General features: G+C 40.3%; 2 protein-coding genes and 1 pseudogene across 4 annotated transcripts in view; 1 reads left to right on the top strand and 2 right to left on the bottom strand.

Moving 5' to 3' along the window:
• Window positions 1-1,031: 1,031 nt before the first annotated feature.
• Window positions 1,032-17,411, bottom strand: part of LOC145500349 (uncharacterized) — a 64,884-nt gene continuing 48,504 nt past the window's right edge. Inside the window, exons 11-13 of one of the 2 annotated variants that reach the window (XM_081479864.1) lie at window positions 3,077-3,173; window positions 2,509-2,649; window positions 1,032-1,093 (exon numbers count right to left, since the gene is read on the bottom strand). In XM_081479864.1, the coding sequence (XP_081335990.1) occupies window positions 2,536-2,649; window positions 3,077-3,173 (211 nt within the window). In that variant the 3' untranslated portion in view covers window positions 1,032-1,093; window positions 2,509-2,535. Of the gene's footprint in view, window positions 1,094-2,428; window positions 2,650-3,076; window positions 3,174-17,411 lie in introns of those variants that run through there. The other variant, XM_081479863.1, reaches the window with a different exon arrangement.
• On the bottom strand, window positions 11,798-14,249 carry LOC145500371 (uncharacterized). The gene is made up of 2 exons (XM_081479885.1): window positions 12,820-14,249; window positions 11,798-12,466 (listed from the first exon to the last, which is right to left on the bottom strand). The coding sequence occupies exons 1-2, from the start codon at window positions 14,229-14,231 to the stop codon at window positions 12,343-12,345; spliced, it is 1,536 nt and encodes a 511-aa protein (XP_081336011.1). The 5' UTR covers window positions 14,232-14,249; the 3' UTR covers window positions 11,798-12,342.
• Window positions 14,604-17,411, top strand: part of LOC145500339 (uncharacterized) — a 29,215-nt pseudogene continuing 26,407 nt past the window's right edge. Inside the window, exons 1-2 of the transcript XR_014051048.1 lie at window positions 14,604-15,128; window positions 15,289-15,368. The product of XR_014051048.1 is annotated as an uncharacterized LOC145500339 (transcript). The remainder of the gene's footprint in view (window positions 15,129-15,288; window positions 15,369-17,411) is intronic.

Consider the following 17,411-nt stretch of genomic DNA (forward strand, 5'->3'; position numbering starts at 1 on the left):
TGACATTTGAGTACTTCTCGAAAGGAAAAATCTCGATTGAAATTCATGTAAGTTGTCTTTATTTACATTAGCTTTCAAAAAGATATTTCACGGTACTCACATGTTCGCCGACTGGCTTGAGTTCGCTTCAGATTTCCCGACGTTTCTTTAAAATGAAATATCTCACATAACAAGAGAAAACAAGCATTAAAGTTCCTCGAAATTAGTAACACGGGTTATTTAGCGTTGACACAGCAGAGGAAACGAAAGCGAAAACTCACGTTTTCAGACAACGCGAAATGAGCTTCACTCACGTCGGGCTCGAACGCAGAACGTCAACTTGTTTCCCGCCAGTCATGCGCAGTGGACCTTTTGGCTTTTCCCTGATCTTATGGCGTTCCCGTCGCCGTCCGCGTTGTCTTTGCTTAAAGTCCCTAGTAGATGTCGGCGGTAACCGTGTCACGTTTCGCGCGCTGGACGCTCGCATAAAGATCACAAAAAAAAAAATTCTCGCATTGTGAGCTTGGGCCGCCTGTGCAAAAACCAACACTCCAAAGTCCAATTCGATTAGGATAGTGGACCTGCATGAAAGCCAGCAAAGGCTGATGTGGCTTCCTCTGTAAATAATTATTGTAATTTATTTATGCTACGGGTTTGTAACGGTGCATGTAGGTTGTCCTTGTATACGGACGGAAACTGGCGAACTCTGAATGCTTCGATAATGAGGTACTACGACGACACTTAGTAGCACATAAACGATGAATTGAAAGCCAAAATCAGTTGGTTACCTTCTTTCTACCCCGCACTGTGTACTGAACCCAGAAAGAACCTGCAAGGCTGTAAGACAGGGAATAACTGGTTATCTAATTGGAACTATCTTGTCTTCCTTGTGTTGCCACTTTGGTAACGGTCGTGGGAGTTCCAAGATCAAGCTGCAGCCATTGGTTGACGTTATTCACCTTGGCACACCAGGCGCCTACTTTACCTGAAGCGGCTACAAGGTTCAAACGGGCGAGATTTGCAGCGTGGTTGTTGTTAGCAATAGATGACGTCGTCATGGCACTGTCTTGAATGCGGCCATCTTCAATTCCAATTGGCATAGAGCAATGAGAGCCTAAACAAAAATGTAATTGTCATAAGCAAAAGGGCGCAGTAACTGGCAATCCAATCCTGGCAATGTTTTTTCCGCAGTCCAAATATATGGTATTTCACATATCACTTGCTTGCTTCGATCCAGAAATTGTGTAAATAAGATCGTCTCTTGCATCTAAAGAGAAGACTTCTTTCTTATTCTCCGAGCGAGGTTAAGGCATCATTTGGTTCTGGAAAGTTGGAGACAGATGGACGATAAGCATTCATTGGATGACGTTTGTCGTGTTATCCAGAATAATCAAGGAGAGGTAAGTGTATTCAGCCGAGGACAAAGGCTGAGGTTGGTAACAGGCTGAGGCTGATACCAAGAATTTGATTGTTCTGGATATCATGAAAAACTGAATTCAATAACTGCTTCACTATATATAGCAGCAAAGAACTTAGATCATAATTTGCATTAATTAAGTTGTGAACGTTAACAATAAATGGAGCTTTTCATCCTTTGCTAAAATCATGTCTTTCCCTTACTTATCGTGCTTATTTCGATCATTTTCGTTTTCAGATATCTTTTAATACTCCCTGGGCCTCTTCTGTGGATTTTTGCGCGTTTTACACGTCGCCATCGGCCAACATTATCTGACAGGTACTGAATAACCTCTTAGCTATGCTACCGCCCTCCACAGGTGACAAAATATCTGGAATTAATAAATAATCAGGAGCTGACAAAATAGAGTTGATGAATTCAATGTCTAATAATGAAAATCACTATTACCAGATTACTAGAGGCCGTCCAACACTATAAGTTATTGTTGGTTCTTCTTATATAAAGAATTAAAAAACCACTTATAATATGCGGCAATCTCGAAAAATTTAGTCGTGAATTTTCCGCGTTTTGTGTCCTGGAATTCTGATAATAATCGCAGTATCTCTTTCCACACCATCGCAGAATCCCCACCCCCCCCCCCCCCCCGCCCACAAATCTCAAAGGCAGAAGTCCTTCCAATAAGAAACCTTTCCTTATATCTCCCTCCGTTATCCAAATACAACCCAACGGATTTACCTCCAAAGGAATTGCTGGATTTGGGCTAGACTGGCGATAAGCCCAAGTGATCAGGGGCCCGTTTCTCGAAAGTCACGAAAACTTTTCGGGCCCGCAAAGCCATTTTTAATTAAACTGTATCTAAAAACAGAGAGGTGTTTGCGCCCGAAACTTCTTGTATGAAGAGAACCTCTGTTCATATTAAGAACATGATAATAAAGCTGGTCTGTAATCATAAGGTTTGAGATTTTGTTACGGCTTTCCGGGTGCGCAAACATTTCGGGACCTTCGAGAAACGGGCCCCAGCCCGTTAATAAGTCGCTCACAAATAAGGCCATCACAAATGAGATTTTAATAAAAACTCACAATTTGACTATCTATTTATAAGATATATTTACCTTCTAGACACCCGTAAACCTCTGCTCTCAAGCAAAGAAACCCTGACCAAGTCTTGGGATGAAACCTAAGGTACTTGGCTTGAATTGGCGAGTGAGGAGAATGATAACTGGGGTATTGCGGTCTATGTTACCTCCAAACACCTGACATATTCATAACACTTCAATCAACCTAATTGCAGCCACATACCCTTTTGTTTCTAGAGGAAATACCTTTGTCTGTTATATGAATAAAGCAGTGAAAAATAGTTATCTGAAGTCACTTTCCAATTAGCTTATTTGTGTTCGCCAGCCTGTAATGCAGAGAGCAGCCTGTGCAAAATACCTAACCTTTTTCATAACTGTTAACTAAGTCGAGTCTGGCTTGTTAGGATTACTGCTACCATTTCGAGTCTGGTTTTCCTCCTTACCCGGATGGTTATCAAGTTTACAAACGAAAGAGAACAATGAAAAGCTGGATAAGAAAAAGAGGGATCATGGTAAAACAAGTTCTATACCTTTGGTATCCTTCAGGTCCCGTCTAAAGACTAAAATTAAACCAATTTAGATCAGTTGTTAGGTGTACATGTACCTTAATATGACCATCAACGAGTCGGTACCCGGCCCAATGCGATCCATTCACGCCGTAGGACAAACTGTAACTTGTTACCCACTGGTCAGCGTCATTCCTTCCCTGAGTCGCCACTTTGGTGTTGTTCCCCCCCCCCCCCCCCCAAAAAAAAAAATATACCTGCAGCCATTTGTTTGTGTTGCTAGAGCGTGGGTACTAGACCCCGGCCTTATCTCCGACTGAGATTCGGTTTAGCCGGGATAAATGAGCAGTATAATTATCGCCATGAATGGTCGATGCTGAAAATGCGTTGTCGGGAAGATGGCCACTCTCCATTCCCAGAGGAAGGAAACAGCTACGAGCTGTGAACAGCAGTTACATAAACATAATTCAGATGACATAAGGGAATAGTCTCTAAAACGGATAATAAGTAACATTATTATACATTGAACTCACTATCTCTTTTCTGATTGGCCGAAAGCGTACAGTGAATTTTCGAAATCAGCGCCTGTGACGTCATAACTACAGATTATACAATAGTCATGTCAAGGACACTCAAGGTCACGGGTAATCATGTCATGTTTGACCGCGGTGCATGATTTCTAAGGGTAATCATGTCAAGTTCGCGCGCTTTGTGTTGCTTGCCGTCAGTGAAGAAGTAAAAACATGACTTCCATTTTTTTTTCCGTTCAATGTATAATAAAACAATTATTGTATTCGGTTTTTGTGATATCCAGAATAATCAAGGTCTCGGTAACCCCTACCTCGACCTTGATTATTCTGGATATCACAAAAACCGAATACAATAATTGTTTATTATTAACCATTATTAATTTTTAATTCGGTGTGCCTGTAACAAAATTCGACCAGTTAGATTGCTCCATTGCCGGTCCAATATTTCGTAAGTGTTAGACCGGTCACTCTCCCGAATGATCTCGCAGGATTTCCGCTTTCACACAACAATTCCTTTTCTTTTTCCTCAACTCTCTTTCCCTTCTATTTTGTTTAGCATGAAACGTGAGCATATGCCTAGTCGGTTCCCAATCAGAGTTGTGCGCTTGAAATTCAGTTTCCTTAACATTTTCATCAGTGTAATAAATCACTTGTAAACGAACTAAACAGGTGGGACCGTACTGGGAGAAAATCGGCCACGGTCTTTTTTGTGCGCTGTGCTCGGTCCATACTGTCAAAACCGAGAGCCGAAATTCTCCCAATACTATAGAATGGCTTTACATGAAATATAGTGACCCTCTACTGTAGAGATAGAAAGACAATCTGAAGAATACAAGGCGTCAATCGTTTCAACTTCTCTGCAACCATAAATTTCTACTCGCATCGAGATGTGACCAGCCCAAGCTTTAGGATGAAACCGAATACTTCTGGCAAAAGCCCGAGTATCTGAATCAAATCTGATTGGTTTTCCTCGCACTATGCAGCTGCAGCATTACACAAATAATTCTAGAGTTCACGCTTTTTCATCAGGAATTCTACCGTCCTCCAACCCCGTAGACATAAGACAGTTCTTCACTGGAGGAAGAAGAAATCGAAAGAAATCTTAAAAAGAAACAGAACAACTTGTGCAGGAGTAAATTGAGACCTTTTTAAGGGCTTTGAAAACATAAAATCAAACGACAATGAATATTTAATTTCATTTAACAGTAATTCAGTGCTTGTCGTCAGTTCCGAGACAAGGGAAATGAAGGCTCCTTATCAGCACTGAACTTACCTTTTCGGCAGCCATACAGTTCAACTCTCAGGCAAGGTTCATTATGATTGTGGGTCTTTGAATGAAAGCGGATGAAACGAGCATCGATGTGGGGTCTAAGAGAAATGTGTGATTACAGTGTTTCTGTCAGTGTTCCCAGCAAAGACCTGAAATTAATAGCAACCAATAGTTTAGCTCCATTAAATGCCAGACTTCGATACCTGGCCAACCACATTTGATACTGTCTATTCGTGATATGCCTTCCTAAAACTAGTCCCTCAGAGGGGCTTGCAACTGAACAACTGTGTAATGGATGGACAAGATAAAGTATCACTCTCCTTCGATCAACTGAAAACCTCAAAACTGATTGCTTTTTTTTTCTTTTCTGTACTGGACGAAATTGACAGTGTGAACTTGAAAGTAAGAGAAACACTCCATCAAGTATTAACTGCTTTGATCATTCTATCTTATCTAAGTGTACATTGAATTTCTAGGAATGCTGGTTTTGTTATTAAGGTTGTGTTCTGGACTTAACAACAGGAGTTTAAGAATATATGTATGTGCTAACTTGAATACATGTAAGCACCGTCAAAGGGCTTCAACTTTTACTGGATGTCAGCCTCGGTTTTCTCGCCTAAGGGTGAATTTTTGTTTCCTCGTCGGCCCAGAAGTCTCAAAAGACGCCAATTGCAAGTCAAATATATAACATTTTGAGTTCTTGCTTTCAAAGCAAGAACTCAAAATGTTATATATTTGACTTGCATTTGGCGTTCAAATACTTCCAAGTTGGAAGTATTTGAACGCTTAACGCATTGACTCCCGGAGCTTTATGCCAAAAACGCATTTTTGGAACATTCTGGACATTTTCAGCCTGGAAATGAGCCAAATTAGCTACACACTACTCAAAAATGTATTTGCAACATGACAGCATGCCTTTCTTTCCACCAACATCGCGTTTTAGGACATTTTTGCTCGGGCGCACTCAGAAATCAAAATTTCGTCTTCAGACTTTTCGGGTTTTTTAAAATTTTTTCCGCCTTTCCTTTTTCTCCTTTTCTTATCTTTTTGCTGCAGTGATTGACCTTCTACTGGGCTTGCTTTCAGTTCAAAAATTCCAGAAAAAGCCTCATCGAGACGGGCAATTCTTACCATGGAGTAGCCAAGTGTAGTCGATGGAAATTTTGCTCCGAGTTTTTCACTCAAATTTCTCAGTATTTTCGTGCATATTTCAGGCTCCATTGACCTGATCACTCTGATCTGGGTATCATTGGAAAGGTCTTTTTCTCTTGCAGAATGTGAGCATAGATGATGCCAATGTTGGTGAAAGGTGATGACACCAGAAGTCGAACAAAGGCCATAGCCGGTTACGGCCGGCATAGGCGTCAATGAGTAAATGAAGGACAAAAATCAGTATTTTGCATTTCCCCCCCGCTTCCCGCTCTCTAAGAACTCCCGCTTTCCGCCCTTTCCTCTCCCGCCTCCCCCCCCCCCCCCCCTATTCTCCCGGGCTTTGTCGCTCCCCCCACAAGCAATGGAGAAAAATCCAGCGTTAAAAACGTTTGAAAATCTGTTCGAAAAGTTTACAGCCAAAAGAAGAAAGAAATTGCGAGCTCGTCTTCGAAGAACAGAGACGCACCCTGCGAGCAGTGCCTTTTTGATCTGTTTTTACAAAGCGTATGCAAGAAAACGCTCCGCATGTAGGGTCACATAGACTTGAGTGGCTTCAAACTTACAAAATTAGTAACTTGTGTTTTAATACTTTCTTATAGTTTCATGACGTCTTTAATTTATTTGTATTTCTTAAAATGAGCCCAACGTTAACTTCTGGATTTTTTCTCTGCAAGTATTTCCAGGTAAACTGGAATTTGGTTATCTCAACTTGTCCTTGAGCTTTTGAGATATTCACAGAACTGATCACGTTGTAAAGGTCTTACCCTTTCAGTATTTTACACACTCCTTTTAAAGCAGTAGTCAGGGAAGTTGCTGAACTACGCTTGTTTGTTTTTGTGTCTAGTGCGAAAGCACTAATATACTTTAAAAGCTGCTTTCCAGTTTTAGATCGATCTCGGCCCCTGCGACTACAAACTGGATATCCATATTTATTCCACGCCTTAAGACTAGTAATATTATAATTATTAATCCTTAATTCATTTGGTTGTCGTGTCAAAAATGTGGTTGGAGAGTTTAATGCTGATTTCATAGCCAATTTATAGTTACTTTCGGTAACATTTAACTTCAGAAGCAGGTCCTCAAATATTACACATTCACCTGCTTTCAAATCATTTAATTTAGTTTTCCAAGTGTCTTTGTGTTGTTTTATGTTATGTCGAGGTGTATTTTTCTCCAAAAGATAAAGTATTTCAGTTGCCCTCGTAGGTGGTTGTGGGTAATTAAATCTACATTCATTCTTTGATTTCTATCTACAGGTATGAGAGTGCCTGTGAATCTGCCTGCTAACCAGCTTTTGCAGTTCCGGGTCATTAAATGGCAATTGACAACAAATACTGTTATCAATGACCCGTCAATAAACTTTGTAACAATAGTATCATCATCATTTTGTTTGGAAACAAAAATATTGGCGTACTTTCTAGCTATATAAGCATGTGAATGTGAGGTGAACCCCATTGCTGGTATTCCACTCTGTAGAATCAGTGAGAAGAGGGTCATGAAGGGGGGTACCAAATCCCAGTTTCCAGCCCAAATTTCTGCCAAATCCCAGTTACCAAATCTAAAATCCCATCTCCAGTGATTGTTTGCAGACTAAAATGTGTAATTACTTAAAAGTGTGGACTGACGTCGTTTGGATACACACATACCGTCACCTGGACTGAAGAAAATCTCTCATTGTTCTGGTGAGCAGTCTTTGTCTTCCAGCCCTTGTTGGCATAACCATATTGAAACCACTTGTGTAATCTGCACAATCCTCGTCAGACTCACTGTCTCACTTTTGCTGCTGCTGTACTCGTCACTTTAATCAGTGCAGGTTGAAGACGATGAACTCTCAAACACGATGTTTGCTGTTTCTTTTTGATGACACTCGGTGAATCACTCAGATGAGCAAGGAGCGTGATTTACTCTCTCTAAGCATTTCGATGTGATCATTAGTTCGCAATACAAAAGGCGCTTTTTTAGGGTTACCTGGTCCGCAAACCCCCTCTTCGCAGCAGAATCCTCAACTCCACACTTTTCCATAATCATCTTTTGTAGTTCTCTCGGGCTGCAGCTTAAGTTTAACGGAAATTTACAGTTTCCTGTGTGTATTGCAGCATTTTTTGCGTTAATATAGTTGATTTCGATGATCATAGTCCGCGAATTGGCGGCCATTTTTATCTTTCCCGCCACGTGCAAACTGACAGAGCTAAACGGTAAAACCGCGTGGAGCCTGGTAGCTAGCACGCCAAAACGAAAAATGTAATGATTCTATGCGTCTACTGAGGTCTAATGATGCAGAATTTTAATTCTTTATTCAAAAGAATAGACTCAATTAAGCAGCCGTGTCAAAAAATAGGGTCGGGGAGCGCTAAAAAAACAAAACAAAACAAAACAAAAACAATCCCTTTCCCATCTTCGAAATTGTTCATCCCATTCCCAGTGGTCGAATCCCAGTCCCAGTACAGTAAATCCCATTTTCCCAGCCCAAAAAAGGGCAAATCCCAATTGCCATTTTACCCCTTCAAGCGCTTCTCAGAAATTTTTCCTAATGTTGGTACTTCGCCTTTTTTTCTGACAAACCTATTTCCATATTTATGATATATGTTAGTTCATGTTGAGACATATTCATGCTATGGCACCCAGGAAAAATTAGTTGGGGGCTAGGGAAAATAACGACGAAATACAAAAGCAACAAAGTATAAAAACACCTTATACCCCAGCGGTCCACTTGGAATTAAGAACTATCCTGACATACCTGTTTCCATATGTATATATGTTAACTTTCATTTTGGGACATATTCATGCTATGGCAGCTGGGAAAAAATTAGTGGATGCGAGGGAAAATAACGATGAAATAAAAAAGGAATGAAACATAAAAGTGGCAGAGAGAAACACCTGATACTCCACTTTACATAAACAATTATGATTGACCTTGAGCTGTTATTGATAAAACCATTTCTTGCGCCTGCATGGAGCAAACAACACTAAAATAGTTTTTTCAAACTATTGTAAAAAGAGAAGCAATAGACTGCAATGCTGATACTACGTGAAAAACGTTTCGAGACACCAACATGACAAGAACCGATAAAGTAGGATCGCAACAGTGGACAGCTGTTTCGCCCTTCTTGGGGCTCGTCAGCACTGTGTAGCGAAGATATGTAACGCCAGCCCGACAGCCAATGCACATAAATTGCAAAATGACCCGTGCACTATATCAAGTTCCGTACTTTGAACTCACTTGCGCCCCGAGACACGCGTTGCCACATCACATGTTTCGGGGCGCAAGGAGACAAAGTGTCAAGATTGGTGTCTCGAAAAGCAAAAGAATAAATGTGGTTGGACAAGGCCAGCCTAAACATTTAAACATTCAACCGCATGGCCAGTACCATGCTTATACGCTGCGCTTTTTAAGCATGGTACTGGCCATGCGGTTAAATGTTTAAATGTCTAAGCTGGCCTTGTCCAGCCACATTTATTCTTTTGCTTTTCGAGACACCAATTCTTGCAGTCTATTGCTCGTCTTCATACATTTTTTGGCTGATCGGATCTCTTGTAGATCCTACGTTGGCAGCGTTTATCGTATGCGGTCCCTTGCAGTTTCTGGTTTCTTATTATTGTAAAAAAACCTTTTCAACCCAATAATAGGAATGAACAATAACAAAATACAAACATATGTTTAGAACCCATGATTACATTAATCACAAGAAATTTCTCAGGGGATAACAAGATTTGCATGTAAACAATCCTGCACTAGACACATGTTTGCATTGCGGACCTATTTCTTTTAAAAAAATCTTTCAATAACTCGCGTGACATAAAATTCAAATTAGTTTGGTAAGTCACGCAACCTGCTGATCTCTGTTTGACAGGGACAGGTCTTCAAATTTCAACCAATCAGCGCGCGACTCGCAAACAGCTTTAACGGTCCATTCATTCGAGAGCGTTTCGCGAAACGAAATACACATGGCGATTGAACACTGGCGGCTTTTATGGTGTTTAGCTCAGCATTTATTTTATTTCGCTTGTTGAGAATTTTGCAATACTCCAGGCCAGTTTAAAGAAATCAGATTTATTAAGTTAAAGATGTTATTTATGCTAATACAGCGGCGGATAAAGTTGTTCAAAGCTCCGGGAGAAGATAAAACTCTTACCGTGTAATGGTCATTCTTCCTTCTCGACGCGACTAACAGGGATATGAAGACTACTCTGGCGTAAAGATTGCTTGAAAAGATGATGAATTCCACCGAACATTTAAATAAGCCAAGACACATCACTTCCTTCTGGCTGTTTAAGCAGTTCTAAGACGGCGAGCTGTGCTGCGCGTACTGTTTGGGGGTTTTTGGCTACGGGGAAGAACGCCTCAGGCTCCGTGATGTCTTGCTTCTGCTGATGGTAGTTTTCTCGTAATCCCCCGTTGGCTGCCATCTGGAGATATGTGTCGGAGTGAATTAAAGTATTCACGAGTCTGTTTGGCTGGTGAAAGTTAATTTCAAGTCGAGTCCTCTCATCTGACCCAGACGTACATGTCTCGGAACCTTTGGAGAATTCTGACCATGTTGTCGAACTCTGTCGGCCGGACTCGTCTTTCTTTTTGCAAAATGTTTGCGGTCTTTGGTACGTGTCCAGAATAATTTTTCTGTCATCTATGTGTAATCCTAGTACGACTGCATATGGAATAACGAATTTTCTTCGAAGGATGGCTGATTTTTCTCTTTGGTGTTCAATGACAAATGTGTCCGACTGTTGTGGTTTGCTTGAGTTTAACTTCATGGTAAATAACTCGTGTGTTACTCTTGGATCGGCTCTTGTGATGTTAAGACTTTGAACTGTTGATTTGATACTGTTCAAGTTTGTTGAGCTATTTACCGTGCCACTGTTGGATGTTGAAGCAAATTCTTTGGCCGTTTGGACTGTAATTTCTACAACGTTGGAAGACTGGAAATGCGTTTTCGCTGCCTGAAGATAGTTTTGAGTCATCTGTTGGGTTAATGTGGAGTCGATTTTTGGCCGAGGACGAACACAAATACCACCGTCGGCATCTTTATTTGAGTCTTTCATCTAAAATACTTAACAGAGGTAAGTTAATATGATCTGATTTTAACCTGTGCTCTAATTCCTATCACTATCACATAACTCAGTTCATTGAAATCGATCATTTGTTTCTAGTTACTACGAAACATCATTTTACTGTTAAAAATAAGTCAAAACAAAATTTCCTGACATTTTTTGGTAACCTCTTAGGTGTGTCAGATGAACTTGTTATGTTAGTGCTTTTATATGATGCCTTCAGGTACCTCGATTTCAGGAGCAGTTAGTGATATATAGGTAGCATAAGGTGGTTCATCTTGACTTGACTTTCTTTCAGTGTCGTGAAAAGGAATGTGCTGTTTTAAACAAAATAGCACAGGTATTATGAACATTGTGAATGTGTCCATGATATTCAACTAAACAGCAGCATACACAAGAAGCAGGGCTGTCCACTAGAAGTGCCTGGGTGCCACAGGTGACTAACTTTGGCCTTTAGGTGAGAGGGAAAAATGCTTTTTTCATATAAGCTTAAGTGTTGGGCACCAAGGATTCCATGGTTAGGAACTTCTGGGCTCCTGATAATTTTTCTTTGACCACAGCCTTGAGAAACATCCTTTTTTAAATGCAGTGTATATAGTAGTGTAGGAGTTATTTAAAATGAATGGAGGGAAAACCTATTTTGTTTTTCACATTTATACAGATTCATTTATATATTTCATACCATTTTCTTCTTCTTTAGATGTTTTTGTACATCTTCATTTTCCTTTTTGTGGACTTTAGAGTCTGACGAGTAGCTGCACCCTTTCTTCTCTCGGTTCTCAACAGATGCCCACTCATGACAGAATTGTTGGGTCAGTACTCGTTTTTGATAGTCTATCTTTCCTGTTTCACCTGCTCGCCCACCACTGTAAATGTAGTTACCTTGCTTGGCTTCTTTGTGTTTGGTTTCCATGATGCTGTCATTAAAATTGTGCAAGGTCAAAGGGAGTCCACTCAAGGCAGCATCTTTAAGAGCCTTCTCGACATAAAACCCAGTGTAAGCAACCAGTTCTTTCACAGTGGCAGTAACAGTTTCAGAGCCAAAAATTAAAATAAATTGAAATCCTAACAGAACTCTTGCTTAACATTCATACTCCTGTCTGGTTAATTCTCTCTGAGTGTTTAAAATCCATTGGAAAATTTTTTTCAGGCCAGGGCAAAAACATACCAATATTTCGCTGACTGAAGGACTGAAACCAGAGTTGTTCAAGAGTTCCTCTGCTTTTTCATAGAAGGCCAAAACACCATTTTCATCAAATGTGACATCATAACTGCTTAAACAAACTTTTCGAGCAGCTTTCTGTACTTCTAAAAACCATTTTTTTTTATTTTGTCTGAGAGCATCAGCTACTTGGCCAATTCTTCATACAATAGTTTCTGTAGCTCTTGTAGCTTGGTGCATCATTGCTGGGTAAAAATTTGCTAGGTCAAGTTGAGAAGCATTAGGATGTCCAGTTTGACCAAGGTGCTTCTTTGCATATTCTCGTCTGCCATAAATGATAGTAAACATTTTTGTTAATTTAAATTGACAGAAGGGTGCTTTCCAAAATGAATACATGTACATGTAGTGCAAAACCTCTTAATAAAGTTTTCCACTTTGAATCACATCAGTTTTTCCCTTTGATTGGTGTGTGGGTACTGTGTACATGTAACTGTTGCACCGTATAATAATATGAATGTATATTATCATTCATGCCTGTGTTTTGTATTTGGAAGACTCAAGTTTTAAAAAGTGAATGATGCTCATGTTTGCTCACACTGGAAAGGCCTACTGTTATTCTTTCTAAAAAGGCAATTCTATTAATTTATTTCAGTTAAGTGCCATTAATCAAATAATAACCTGTTTTCAGTATTATCTACTCGCTTTCCCAACCATGTCTTGTACTGTTCTTCTCCTTTCTCAGTCATTTCTACTTTCCACACAGGCTCATTACAGATGACTCTCATATCCCCAAGTTGCTTTTGATGTTCTGGTGACTCAGGAATTGGATAAGTGGAGCTTGCAGAAGAACTTCCTGTAAGTGATCTTTGCTGACAGCCATCTGTAACACCACGCACAATGACTTCTATGTTCTTCTTCAGAATTGGGTGATAAACTGACTTCAAACTGGACAGCTGTTGAAGGGTTTCTAGTCCAAGATTACTTACGTGGTTGTAGTTATCTGGCCCTAACCAAGAACACACTGTAACAATGGAGCTTAACAGGTTGTGGGGCTCCACTAATTTGACTCTTATTGCTGTTTCTCCAGTAAAGAACTTACTCCACTGCATCCATGGGAATGCATCAATGTAGTGATAAACAAGTAATTTTTCCTTAGGGACCACTATTGTTTCCTGCAGAGTTTTTTTGCTAAGTAGCCATTCCACAGTGTTTTTAACGTTTGTGTATGCTGCAACAACGCCATTGTGTTCAGTAAAAGTTAGTGACAAACTTTCTTGCAGAGCCTCCTTTTGTACCTTTAGCTGTTCACACATGTCATCTTTTGGTACCATGATGTTGATTCCGAAAACATGTTCTAGTTCTTTACCAAGCTGATTTCGGACTATGTTTTGATATTTAGTGTAGCCAATGTCAAAATAACTTATTAGTTCGGCTGCAAACTGGACAAAATGATTGAAATTCTTCTTAAAAATGACTGGCATGAGTGTCCTCTTAAAAAACTCTCCATCCTTATGTGAAATAACAAAGTCGACCAGCTCAACTTTTTCTTGTTGATGTTGAGGCATGTTTAAATCGTCAATAAAATGAACCCATTCTCGGCATTTTGCTGGAGTCAAAAGTTTTTCCTTGGAGTGATAATTCGGGAATATACCTTCATCTTGTGGTTTGGAATAAAGGGTAGAAACTGGCTGTTGTTTCAAGGAATCAAGAAGCGAGTCTGGGTAACACTCGGCTACCATCGCAACAAGTACTTCCAGTTCTCCTCGCAACCTGCTTTCGGAAACTGAGCCCTGTGTAAGTTTACTTCTTGATAACAGAAATGAGGAAGTTGACACATGTCTGGAAATACTACACAAAACCACAGTTGAAAATTCATCTGGTGTTAAAAGTTTCAAAAGTTCCTTTAGCCTCGCAGAGCGGTGGTGGTGCGGGACGTCCAGGAAATTATTTGCTGCAGCAGCAGCTTGCAGGGGTGGGTTTCTTACGTTTTCTTCGCGCTTGTGGCTTGGGTGGGTTTGGAAATGTTTCCTTAATCCACGACCTGTTTGGTAGTTGTTTTCGCAGTCGGAACAACTAAAGACCTTGGGCATGGTAACAGTAGTATTGCTCAGACCTCAAACACTTTTTGTGCATCTGGTGATGACATGATCGTAGCTGTAGGGTGTAGCTTATAGGGGTCACGCAAGGTATCACTTTAACTTCCGAAATTATTTTTATGGGTTATTAGACGTGATATTTTTCCCCCTTTTGTTCAGAGATACAATTCTGCCAAAACCTTTCTGCTAGATTCCAAGGCCATTTATGGATGAAACTGTTTGCGAGTCCTCGCGCGGGTTATTAAAATCCTATCGGGGGAATGTAAACACGCGCTTCTTGTTCGACATTGCAGTTAACTATCTCAAACAAAACCACAGTGTTAGCATCACCTTCTTTAAAATTTTGTTAGTAATGTAAGGCTTCTGTGTACCTCAGTCGGTCTCAAACACAAACAAAGTTGTCGGCTTAACTGATTTAGAAACAAGGACGCCGGGCCGCGAACGAACTTCTGTCAGAGCTGGTGATTTAAACGATTTATCTTCAAGCTGGGGAGTAGTATACCTACTTTACTCTTTTAAAATTATAAGAAAGTCTATTTAAAGCCCAAAGTTCAAGCTTCAGTATGAGAAAAAAAGGTTATTTTTCCCTGGCGGACGACATAGCGAACAATGAAAACAAATTGACGCCATTTTTTCCGCGCGTGTTTTTTTATGATGGAGACTGGAGCTAGTTCCCCCAATTTTTAACCCGGCATGCCCCGCAACTTCCGGTAGAAATCAGCAGGATATTTTGTCAGACAACTCGCGGACGTAACGGGGAACGAGTCCGTATTACATTCCGCCTCGTTCTCGGACTCTCCCTCTGGCGAGCAGCGTATGCAGCCGTCTGTGAACTCTGAAATTCTGTATGTCCTGAGATTTTGCTGGCGTTTTGGGCTATTGTAATATCCAGTCCACCATTCCAACAATTCCAGTATAGTTCAGTTTTGCACATACGCATACATCGTTTTATAGTGCCACGTTGTCAGCTGTAGTCGGCGAAGTGTTCTTGTTATTAAACGGTATTCATCAAGAGAAAGACACGCGGTTGTTACAGCTATTAGGAAACCAGCTGAGAGTTCAGAGGATTGCTCAGTGCGTTATCGTGATGTAAACTGCCGTTTGTTTGGTGAAAACTTAAGCTGTGATAAGGTGAGTTGGAGTTCCTACTTCTCACTCAATCTTTTCCGCGTCAATGAATTCAGACGTTTCGGGAGACAAGGTGAGTTAAACTTTTGATCGAAGGTCTTATGTTAATTGTAAAGCCAGGTCTTTTCTTTATCTCCAAAGTAACAAGCCCTTTATGTTTAGTCGAATCGTAGTTACTGTTTACAACTTAGTAGTTTAAAATATTAGAAAGAAACAAGATCAACGGAAATCAGACAACAAAATAATCACTTTCACTTTTGACTCGAGTTATCAGTTATCTGCATAGAATTACGCATCACTTTATTGATTTCCATTTGTAATGTGGTGGAATATGAATTCAGTGTAGTACTTGTGTTTTAATTTCTCTCAATTTCTGTGGAAGTAAAGATTTGATGGGCACACGGGGGTTTGTGGTATGTTAAATAGATGATGGCCATTTTAAAGCTGAGACACACTAGGCGACACGTCGCGGGGACAAGTCGCTGCAACAATTTGCCTTGTGTGGCATGAAGAAGTTAAGTGAAAATCTTTGTCGCTGCGAACTGTCGCACGAATTCAAACTGGTTTGAATTTGTGCAACTAATCATAGTGACAAAATGACTGAAAGCAGTATTGTCACAGCGTGTCTACCCCTCGGCAGGTATATTTTGCAGGGTGCAGGTTGCAGGTTGCAGGTTGAAATGTAATTATAACTGGAAAACCGCTGGCACTTGAAAGAACGTACAGTTGGTAGAATTACCATGACTGTTACATGACGCTGTTTACAGTCGCTCAGAAAGGTGGCTTCCACCTAAGTGCCAAACCGGCCGAAGCGATGGGAGGAGAGTATATTTCAATGATTTTAAGCCTGCAATGAATTATTGTTTTTGAAGAAACATCTGAAATATCATCTGAAATATCTGCTGAATTTGGTTTCTTCCCTGTGAGTACCAAAATGAAAGCACACTGAGCTTGTGCTAGTTTATTCCGTCGGTTAAAATCTTATATTATTTCATTTCTTTATTTATTTGCTTCATTTGTGATGGCAATCTTCTGTTGTTGAGGGAAGACTCGAGCCAAATCTGGAATCGATGGAGACATCTGTGGAGCGGCCATCCAGATGGCTTTGAAGAGATTTCACCAGTCTCTGCGTGTCGATCGATAAGTACTTATAGCGGATCGATCGTGTTTTCGATGGACATGAGAACATCGCTCAAACCAAGTGCGATCACAAACATGTTGGGAAGCGTACGAAGTCTCTGGTTTCTGTACACGGCATAACAAGTTAGAAGATTGCCAAAGAAGGCCTAAATATTAATAACAGCGTGTTTTCACTACGTGAAACAGGCGAACTACTTTATGTAAGAACCCCCGACGAGTATATAGGCTATTAATTATTTTTAATGCCAGCGGTTTTTCAGTTATAATTAAATTTCAACCTGCAACCTGCACCCTGCACCCTGCAAAATATACCTGCCGTCTACCCCTTTGCGACACATTGCAGAAGACACAGTGTCATTTATTTTACTGCGATCCCTCAGTAGCTTGTTAAAAATGGCGACTGAACATACATGTATGGATGGGCAAAAATCTGAGCAATCTGAGGATTCTCTGCCCTCCACATGGAATGTATCCGCAACTTAAGTGGTAATGTGTATTGTAGTTCCAGAAAACATCTATACCTCCACCACGGAGGGAATTTCATGTAGGCTTCCCCTCCTTTCCGGAATTTCCATTTTTTGACCACAAAAATCCCCTCCACCCTTCCAGAATTTCCTCAAGTATTCTGTACACCCCCCATACCCTCTGGAAAAAAATAGTTTTAGCAAGAAAGTGTGTTAAAGTTAAAGTAAATACTCCAAGTGCTTGGCCGTCTGCATTGCACGTCACTGCTGTTTATTCTGGATCGATCACAACATGACATCTGAAGGTACACACAAAGACAACTTACAGCAATTTATTTAAACATGAAAATAAATTTTAAAAAAATGATTAAAATGGTAATTTGTCAAATTACCTTCCTATATGACTAAGGCCCTTTGTAAATGTCATACAATTTCCATTGAA

The sequence above is a fragment of the Orbicella franksi genome, chromosome 10 (assembly GCF_964199315.1).
Source record: "Orbicella franksi chromosome 10, jaOrbFran1.1, whole genome shotgun sequence".
NCBI classification, from domain to species: domain Eukaryota; kingdom Metazoa; phylum Cnidaria; class Anthozoa; order Scleractinia; family Merulinidae; genus Orbicella; species Orbicella franksi.